At 37.2% G+C, this 10,183-nt stretch overlaps 3 protein-coding genes across 5 annotated transcripts in view; 1 reads left to right on the top strand and 2 right to left on the bottom strand.

Annotated features, from left to right (window-relative positions):
- Nucleotides 1–10: 10 nt before the first annotated feature.
- Nucleotides 11–6,125, bottom strand: RNF185 (ring finger protein 185). Of its 3 annotated transcripts, none has more exons than XM_042478294.1 (6): nucleotides 6,036–6,125; nucleotides 2,543–2,766; nucleotides 1,965–1,983; nucleotides 707–819; nucleotides 565–619; nucleotides 11–174 (listed from the first exon to the last, which is right to left on the bottom strand). In XM_042478294.1, the coding sequence occupies exons 2-6, from the start codon at nucleotides 2,722–2,724 to the stop codon at nucleotides 43–45; spliced, it is 501 nt and encodes a 166-aa protein (XP_042334228.1). In that variant the 5' UTR covers nucleotides 2,725–2,766; nucleotides 6,036–6,125; the 3' UTR covers nucleotides 11–42. The 3 variants fall into 3 exon arrangements, with proteins under 3 accessions (XP_042334228.1, XP_042334229.1, XP_042334227.1); XM_042478295.1 differs by lacking the exon at nucleotides 6,036–6,125 and adding an exon at nucleotides 5,460–5,996 and having other exon boundaries at nucleotides 2,543–2,760; XM_042478293.1 differs by lacking the exon at nucleotides 6,036–6,125 and adding an exon at nucleotides 5,460–5,990.
- A 112-nt stretch (nucleotides 6,126–6,237) lies between these two features.
- Nucleotides 6,238–8,156, top strand: C7H12orf43 (chromosome 7 C12orf43 homolog). Its single transcript, XM_042478291.1, has 6 exons — nucleotides 6,238–6,702; nucleotides 6,983–7,028; nucleotides 7,129–7,227; nucleotides 7,327–7,400; nucleotides 7,478–7,577; nucleotides 7,779–8,156. The coding sequence occupies exons 1-6, from the start codon at nucleotides 6,588–6,590 to the stop codon at nucleotides 8,116–8,118; spliced, it is 774 nt and encodes a 257-aa protein (XP_042334225.1). The 5' UTR covers nucleotides 6,238–6,587; the 3' UTR covers nucleotides 8,119–8,156.
- A 92-nt stretch (nucleotides 8,157–8,248) lies between these two features.
- LOC121936569 (hepatocyte nuclear factor 1-alpha-like) overlaps nucleotides 8,249–10,183 on the bottom strand; it is a 9,792-nt gene continuing 7,857 nt past the window's right edge. The window contains exons 2-7 of the mRNA XM_042478902.1: nucleotides 10,115–10,181; nucleotides 9,710–9,911; nucleotides 9,399–9,590; nucleotides 9,124–9,245; nucleotides 8,836–8,989; nucleotides 8,249–8,605 (exon numbers count right to left, since the gene is read on the bottom strand). Of these exons, the coding sequence (XP_042334836.1) occupies nucleotides 8,472–8,605; nucleotides 8,836–8,989; nucleotides 9,124–9,245; nucleotides 9,399–9,590; nucleotides 9,710–9,911; nucleotides 10,115–10,181 (871 nt within the window). The 3' untranslated portion in view covers nucleotides 8,249–8,471. The remainder of the gene's footprint in view (nucleotides 8,606–8,835; nucleotides 8,990–9,123; nucleotides 9,246–9,398; nucleotides 9,591–9,709; nucleotides 9,912–10,114; nucleotides 10,182–10,183) is intronic.

Raw genomic sequence — 10,183 nt, 5'->3', positions numbered from 1 at the left:
CACATTTACATCCTTGAAGACATTCACTAACAAACGGACCAATTATCGAACCCTACCCGGCGGCGGCCGGCCGTCGTTCACGTTGAACGCCGTGGCGAAAATCCCGAAGGGAAACGCGCCGATCCCGAACGACATCTGGAAGCCGCCGTCGCCAAAACCGAAACCCTGGAAACCCTAAACGAAGAATTAATTAACATTAACAAAATCCCGATTTAACGAGGCGCTCCTTTAATTGCGCCCTGGTGGAAGGTGAACGCGGTTGCGCAGATTTGCACAGTTGTTTCATCAGCATTCTCCTCGCTAATTATAACCTCTACAATCTTAATAATAGTAATAATAGTAATTCTAATTATAATATGTACATCTAAAAACCCTAAAATGCTCCTACGGACCCTCTCAAAATGGCGGCAGTATGTGCCATCTTAAGTCGCATCTTAAAAACGGCCATTTTCCTCTATGTTCCATTTCGAAATGGCGTCCGATCGCTTTTTGTACTCCCCCTAATGACTCTATGTTGTATTATACTCCAGCAGGGATCCGCACGGATTTTATGTATTTACTCACCCCTCTGTTCTCCGGTTCTGGTCTCTGGCCTTGCGGTCGCGGCGGCGTTTTCTCTCTGCGTAAAATAAACGGTTTTATTATTTATTTTTTTTGTTGCGTTAAAAGCTGATTTATAAAATTTGAAATTTCGAAATTTCCGAACCTGGGGTCTTGCTGCGAGGTGCTTCCTCTTCCGTAAAGCGGGATGACTTTGTCGCGGCTTATTCCGGCTTTGCAGACAGGGCAGACTTGGCGGTTCGGACGCGTCTCCAGCCACTGCGGAAAAGACGATAAAAACACGCCACGTTTTATGATGATGGATGTGATGCCATTTTGAGAGGGACGCATTTATTAAGTCTCGCTTGTCTCCCAAAATGGGATCCGAGGCGGTGGTGAATATTTGGGGGATAGCTTCTGATTTTTTGGTGCCGGTTTTATGGACCCCCAAAGACCCCCATCAAAACGATAGCGGCTTTTGACGTGATTTTTGAGCTAAATTTCACTGGAGGAATACCCCCAAATGTACGAAAACTTCCGCCAAATACCTCTCAAATGGCGGCAATGTTATTATTATTAATAATAAATATATAATATTATATTTTATTAATAATATATTTTTAAATACAATATTATTAATAATAATATTATTAATATATAATAATGTTATTTATTAATAATATATTATTAATAATAAAATATTTATTAATTATTATTATTTTTAAAATAATGTTATTTATTTAGATTATAATAATATTAGTTGTATAATAATGTTATTAATTATTATTTATAATATTATTGATTACTAATATATTACTTATAATGTTATAATAGTTTTGTTAAAAAATAATGTTATTTATAATAGTATAATGTTTATTAATAATATAGTATTATTTATAATATTTATTAATATATTTATAATACTTGTTAATATATTATTATATTTTATACAATAATGTTAATTAATATTATTATTATAAATATAATATATATAATATATAATAAATAATAAAATATTATTTATAAATGTTAAGATAATATGTATAAAAATGTTATTAATAATATATTATTATTTATAATATTAATAAAATAATATTATTATTTCTAATAAACGATTATTTATTCCTATTATTTATAATATAATGTGCAACATTATAGTTTTAATAAATTTTATTTTATTTTTAATATTATTTCTTAATAATGTTATATTATTATTTGTAATATAATATTATTAATTAACAGTATATAATATTTATTATTATTATTATATTATTATTATTATTATTATTATTATTTTATTTTGCCACCATTTTGAGAATTTTCCGCAGAGGAAAACTGGAATAATTTAGGGATTGCTCAGGGTGATTGTGGGGTAATAAATTTATAAATTTAAATTTATAAATTTTTAAAATTTTCGAACTTACCTGATGTAAACAAGGCCAACTGTCCAGATTTCCGCGAAGCGAGGAAGAAAAATAGAAAGAAATACATATAAGTATATATAGACAGATAGATAGATAGATGGATCACATTACAAAGATGGTTTGAATGCGTAATAATGTGTAATAACATAATAAAATACAATATTAATAATGATAATTAATAATAATAATAATAATAATAATAATCGTATTTGCCTAATGCACAGCAGCAAGACAGAGATGGCTTTCCTATTTTTAAACAGCTAAACAAAATGCATCTTTTTAGCTCATATCTCAATAAATAAAGAAAAGAATAATTAAAATGTATATCTATATATGTGTCGTTGACTGCTTGACCATTAACAGCTGGGCTTCTTGACCGTCAAGTGGTCATCTCTGGGGAGTGTATTACTGAATGTCCGAAGGGGGCTGGTCTGGATGACCCTTAGGTGTGCCACCTACAAATTAGGACCCCTTGACCGCTAAGTGGACATCTCCAGGGAGTGCATTCTTGAACGTCCAAAGGCGGCCGGAGTGGATGACCCTTAGGTGTCCCCTTCCCATAACCCTGAACCACTGACCAGAAGAGGTGTCCGCAGAGGCTGATGACCGCATCTTTGGCCGTATCCAGGCAGATGTTACACTCGAAGGTGCTGTCCTGGCTCGGACCTTCACCGTTTCCGCCGCCGCTGTTGCCGCTCGTCCCACCGGCACTAGAGCTCTCTGCAGACGCCGCAGACGCCGCCGGACCTTTGCTGGCCATCTCTGGATTCGAATCGGATGCCAGACGCCGGACAATCTAGGGCTTGCGACCGTAAGCGAGAGAGAGAGAGAGAGAGAGAGTTAATTTGGCGGTTTTACCCTCCGCATTCCCTCTCAAAATGGTGGCAGGCATCCATTTTGCAAGATAATATAAATATAGTAATATATAATATTTAATAATAATAATAATAATAATAATAATCTATTATATTATTATAATGGCATTTGTATTATTATAAATTATAATATATATTATAGTATTTATATTATTATATATCACATAACATATAATAATATATATATATATATATAAAATATAAAATAATATATTAAAAATTTAATATAATTATACTATATAATAATATGAATACTATAAATAAAATAATATACAATAATATAATATTAATATATGATATACTATATAATATAAATACTATGATTATAATATATAATGAATAATATAAAGTAATAATATATAATATAAAACAATATTAGTAAATATTCTAATAAATATAAAATAATATAACTAGTGTACAGTACTATTTAAAAATATAAATATAACAATATATAATTAAATAAAATTATATATGTATAATAATAAAAATTAAATCTATTTATATTATTTACTTATATTTCTTATATTTATATTAACAAAAAATTACATGTAACTACAAATAATCTATATTAATATAAATAATATAAATAATATAATTTATAATATTATATTAAAATATTTTATAATAATATTAATAATGTAGATAATATAAATATAATTATATATTATAATACATATTATTATAATATTTATATTATTATATAATATAATTACTGTATAGTATTTATATTATTATATCTTATATATTTATAGCATTTATATATATTTTATTATTATTATTATTATGATTAAACTACACATCCCAGGATTTATGTCAGATACGGAGCAACAACAGCGCTTAAAACAGTTGCACAGACAGATATTTATCCCATATTATCTATTTGTTTAAATCGATTATTGATCAGAATCAGTTCCCAGATTTACCTGGATCGATTTGAAGCCAAAATCCTCTAAATTTTACTCAAATTAGGTGGGGGGAAAGGGAAATTTTTTTGTAGCAACACGACAGAACCGTCTTCGGAAAAGAAATGGTTTTAATTATATTTATTCCCTCCTTAATTGCAAATTGATTTCAAGAGAAAGGGCTCCTTCTTTTTTTTGCAGCCGGTTGCATCATTTATTGCAAGAGAGAAGAAGGGTTCTCCCCAAGGAGTGCATCTTTTGCACTCGGCAACGGAGATGAGATACTGTATTAAGCTGTTTATAAAGGAAACTGGAAACCTTCTATTTATTTTATTTTATATTTATATTATCTATATATAATATTATCTATTATTATTTTTATATTATTTATATTGTTATATTATATATTATTTGTGTGTGTATATATATATATATACACACATTTATATTATTATATTATTATTTGTATTATTTTATATTTTATACTGATATTATCTATATATATTATATATTATTTTTATATTATTTATATTATATTATATGTTATTATATTATTTATATTTTATAATATGAATAATATAATAATATATAATATCATAATACAAATAATATAAAAATAACAATATATAATATTATATATAGATACCATAATATAAAATAAAATAATATAAACATAATAATTATATATGTGTGCGTATATATATATATATATATATATACACACATACACACACAAATAATATATAACAATATAAATAAAAATATAAATATCATATATTATTTATATTATAATATTATTAGATTAATCATATTATTATATATATTTATATTATTTGCTATATATTATGTATTTTTATATTTATATCATTATATTATTTATATTAATCATATTATTATGTTTATATTATTTATTGTATATATACTTATATTATTATACTATTATATTTATATTATTCATATTATTATATATAATTCTATATATTATTATACTATTATACTATTATATTTATATTATTACAATATGTTATGACATTATGATATATTATTTAAATATATAAAAATACAGGAAATGGTTCTTCATCTATTCTGTATAGACACACACATGAAACATATTATTATTATGATTAACCTTTATAAAGCGCTGTAAATTTACACAGCGCTGTACATACAAATATATATATTAGTTATTGCAATATATTATAATATTATATATTATAATTATTACATGTTACTATATATTATCTTATAGTATTATTATATATTGTAATATATTACATGTTTTATTTATTTTATATATATATATATATGTATACATAATATTAAATATATAAAAGCATATTATATATTATAATATATATTTAAATAATATATAAAAGCATACTGTAATACATTATTATAATAAATAATAATAATACTATAGTAATATTATAATAGTTCTGTGTATATATATACAGAACAGACGCAGAACCATTTATAGTATTTTTAACTTTTAAAGCTATAGTTAATGTTTCTATATTCTGTATGGGAACATATATATATATATATATATATACATATATATACATATATACACATACAGATAGATAAATAGATATACACACACACACACACACACACGAGCACACACACAGAATCCTCTTCAAATGAGGCTCCCCTCACACTTCACCCCCCACAAAAACACACAACCAGAAGTAGGCACCCTCCACTTCCGCTCTCACCAGGAAGTAGAGGAGAGAGAGATATAGAGAGGGCCTTTTCCTCAAAGTCGGCCTCTTTCAAGCTCAGCTGCTTCCTCTTCTTCCTCAGCTCTTCCTCGATACAATTAATTCATTATTTACTTCACTTCCGGTCCAGAACCGGAAGGTGAGCGGAGGTCCCTTATATGTGATGCTCATTTAGTGCTCTTCGAAATGATTCCGTGCGGAAACAAAAACGCTTGAGGTAAAAGTTTCTACCCTAATTTACCTCAGAATTAATATCAAACCATTGTTTAGTGCTATGGAATCATGGGATTGGAAGTTTTTGTGAGGTAATGTTTAGCCCTTTTCCGTCAGTGGCCTCCACTAAACTACAAATCCCAAGATTTCAAGGCATCCATTTAAATTTGTGTCAAACCGCGTTAAATCTGTAGTATTTAAAGGCATAAAGCTATAAACTATAATTCCTAGGCATTCTAGGAGCTATATTTTTTCATAGGTCATATTTCTTTGATTCTTGAGGTAAAAATAATGATATTTCTTTTAATTTCCTTGTTTTTATAAAAAAATGACTACATTTCCCAGAGTCCCTCTCACCTACTCCCGGTTTAAAACATCATTCCTTAACTGGCTCTTGAGGGAGTTGTAGTCAAATGTTCACAGTAAAGCGCTTGGTATATGCGAAAGACGGCCTTGTTTGGACTTCAAGTCCCAACGTGCCTTGCGCGAGGGGTTTTCTTAATGGCGGCCGCGAGGAAGAAGCCTCTCAGCGACGTCACGATCTGCGCAAAGCAGGGAGTGAATGGATTATGACTGTAACGTAGACAAACGATATTCAGGGTTGTAGTCCCAAATTACCGCTCAGGGACTCATTGGAAGCGAGAGGAGGCCTAGTTTGGACTTCGATTCCCAGGCTCCTTTGCGGCGGAGGCCGAGAAGCGGGAACAAAATGGCGGCGGCGCGGAAGATGCTTCTCAACGGCGGCGGACTGCGCAGACTCAGAGGATTGTGACTCAGACAGACACAAAGTGTATTGGGAGTTGTAGTTCAAAACTTCCGTTGAGAGACTATCTGGAGGCGAACTGAGGACTTGTTTGGACTTCTACTCCCAGGCACCTTTGCGGCGGAGGCCGAGAAGCGGTTTGGAAAATGGCGGCGGCGGCGGCGACGAAGAAGAAAAAGCCGCGCCTTAGCGAAAGCAGCAGCGAAGAAGACGCGGAGGCTCTACAGCGCATGCGCGAAGCTGCCTGGAACCCTACAATCGGTAAATTGAGGGACATGCCTGTTAAGGCACTATGATTCCCAGACGCCTCGGCCATTGCGGCCTACGGCAAAGGATCATGGGAGTAGAAGTCCAAACCATTTCTTTAAAGGACTGTCATGGCGCCAGTCTGTGGCATGATAGGATTTGTAGTTTATATTGATTGTAATCAAAGCCGGGAACCAAACATAATACAAATCCCAGAATTCCACACAGAGAATAAATGAGGTTTTATTCACAAATTAAACGTGTCTAAAATTTAATTTTGGTTTCTTTTTGGCAGGAGTCCCCGCAAAGAGTTCGCCGCCGTCTGAGGAACCGAGTCTGAGGTAATGTTTTTAATGCCATGCAGGAATACATAGAACAATAAAGGTTGAAGGGACTACTGAGGGCCATAGAGTCCGACCTTTTCCTTCTCTCCTTCGGCAGAGGAGTGGCCAAACTTCACGAAGACGACGGGAACGCGTTCCAGACGACCGCCGGATTCCGCGCGCACGTGGCGAAGAAACTGGCGGTCATCTTGGACAGGTCGATATGTATTTCTTTAGCAGTGAGAAATCCCCGCTAAGTGTGTATCTATCTACTTAATTAATTGCAAATAGTAACAGCATTCTCTCCTTTAAAAAGGTCCATCGATGTTTGGGAGCGTCCACCGCAAACCGTGCAGAACGGTGGCGAGGAATCGGACGCGGAAGAGGACGGTAAGCCACACGCGTCTTCCGTAATTTATGGTCGGTAGCATCCATTTTGACGCTAATGACGGTCTCCTTCTCCGTAGGGTTTCGCCTCTTCTCTTCATCCATTCCGGGGGACGCCGGCGAGCTGAAACCTTCACCATCCTCTGCGCAGAAAAAATGGCAGCAGCAGTCCCACTCCAGGTAAGAAATGGTGCCAAGGCGTCATGTATGATGGGTCTCTTCTATGTATTTCTGCATGGCAGAAAGTGGGTTGGACTATAAGACCCTTAGTAGCCCCTTCCATCTTGATTATTCTATGTATTCCTGCATGTATTCTATGTATTCCTGCATAGCAGAAGATGCCCAATATTAAACGCTTTGGGATTTCTTTTTCGCTTGCAGCTCTTCCAGCGACGAAGAGTGGCAAAGATGTCACGAGGCCGCCGTCTCGGCTGCGGACGTCCTAAAGAACAGCGGCGTTTCCGGTGCAATTGGAAAAATTGTGCAATCGGACGACCTCGGCCCGTCTGCACTGTTCAGCAAACAGAAGAAGAAGAAAAGGACGAAGAAGCCGAGAGAGAACAGCGTCGAAGAGCGTGCCGTGGAAACTTCGCGTAAGGATCTCGGCGCAGTTCCCGGGAGCGTTGAGGACGGCACAACTCCGGACGCGCCGCGGCAGACGAAAGGAAAAGAGAAACAAAAGAAAGTTGGTGCAAAGATTGGCACAAAAACTGTTTTTTAAGAAATATATGTATCTATAAAATAAAGCGTACTTTAATTTTCCGGCAATCCTGCGCCGCTTTCGTTTACGGTGTTCGATGGCAAATTCGTGAATATCAATGTACCCAAAATCTAAACACGAAATTCGGGGGTTTTAACATTTCCCGGTTTATTTTTATACACAACGTTTTTAAATAATTCCACGCATCGGAACAAAATCCGCGCATTTTCCGACGGAGAAACAGCGAATACATCACGAAGAAACCCGTACAGATCCCAGAACCGCGTCGCGTCGGTATGAAACCACATCCAACTCCTGCCATAGTTGCGATTTTGCGTACGTTTCGAAAGGACTTTTGCGCAATCGGTAAACAGTCACTGCGACGGCGAAGCCAGCTGCGTTGAGATAAACGCCTCAATGACGCCGTGTGATGGCGGTGGCGGCGACGGCAGCAAATGGTTGTTGGTGGATTCGGCGCTTTGGTAAAGTACTAAGCTGCTGGACGAAACTGCGAGGAAAAAGACGGAGAGACGTTATCCATGTCGTTTACATTTTACAGCGCACTTATAATAAAATGGCTTTTCTGGTACCGAAAAGTGCACAAAAATTAACGGGATCGCCACAATCGACGACTTGAAGGGCGCAAAAATCCGAATCCGATGTCGGAAGCTAAGCAGGTCACTCCTGGTCAGTCGTTGGATGGTCACCCCTGTGGTCAGCGGCGAGGAAACCCCTTACCTGCTGTACTGGACGCGAGGCGGTGCGCTGGTTGGAGATGCTGAACGGCGGCGGCATTGGCAGCGTCCTGGCTCTGCAAATGGATGCTGCCAGATGCTTGACCGGGCGGCGTGTGGATCTCCGCGTGCGTCTCCGTGTTTTCGGTGGCGAAAACCTATACGTTGGGAGGGAGCGTTTGCACAGTCAGCGTTTACAAAAAGAGCGGCGCGCCCATCACAAACGCCATCTTAGTTAGCATTACTATGGTCAGTTGGTCACTCTGTTGGTCAACGTCCAGCAGACACTTACCTGCTTCGTCGGGGTCAAGCCGGCCAAAGCGCTGAGGTTGGCCGTGTCCGTGATGACCATCGTCTGCGGCAGGAGGCTGGCGTGTGCGTACTGCGCCATTTCAGGCTTGTGTCCGTAGAACGCTAAGAGGAATGGCGAAAACGTGAGTGGCGGAAAGTGGGTCCTGCGTTCGAATCCTACCCTTTTGCTTCCCAAGAATGTAATGGCCTTCTGCAACTGGTTACAAAATGGGCACCGCTGCGTGTTTTTCGCCCATGCCGTGGCACCGCGCTTACCGTGCGGCGCCTGGATCTGCGCCATGGTGGCCATGAACGGACTCTGGTTCAAGTGACCCTGGACCTGTTGCATTATGGGTTGTTGGTACGATGGATGCAGCGGCTGCGAGAAATTGACCGGCTGGAGAGTGGTCAAGCTGCTGGCCATGTTGTTGATGACCGGTACGCTCTGCGGCTGAGTGGACGCCAGGCCTGGACACAGGAGGAGGGAAACACGTAAAAAAAATGGCCGCCGTGACATTCGGTGGATGTTAGTGGACATTGCGCGACGTATGCGTTCCCTCCCTACCTCCTTCCATTTCTGCGCTTACCGATGACCAACGCGGATGCGCCAGCATTGGCGAAGGATGCGTCGCCACCGGCACCTATGGCCATGACGCCCGGGAGCGACGCCATGATGAGGTTCTGCGTCTGCTGGCTGAGAGCGTGCGGGTTTTGCTCCAAACTGTGCAAAGCGGTCAAGGTGCTGACTGGAGGGAGAGCGCCGCCAACGCTGCCGCCGGATACGGAAATCTGCGCATTGGGAAAAAGCAATACGGACGCCATGCAGGAATACATAGAATAATAGAATCAGAAGGGAGTACTAAGGGCCATAGAGTCCAACCCTCCTTCTGCCATGCAGGAATACATAGAATAATAAAGATGGAAGGGGCTTCTAAGGGCCATATAGTCCAACTCTCCTTCTGCCATGCTGGAATACATAGAACGCAACTCACCATCTTGGCCTCCGATGTGGATGCAGACGCACAGAGCCCGGGGGGCGACACCTGGTGCATGATGGTTTG

This window comes from Sceloporus undulatus, chromosome 7 (assembly GCF_019175285.1).
Source record: "Sceloporus undulatus isolate JIND9_A2432 ecotype Alabama chromosome 7, SceUnd_v1.1, whole genome shotgun sequence".
Classification (NCBI taxonomy): domain Eukaryota; kingdom Metazoa; phylum Chordata; class Lepidosauria; order Squamata; family Phrynosomatidae; genus Sceloporus; species Sceloporus undulatus.
This window is presented reverse-complemented; position numbering and strand designations above follow the sequence as displayed.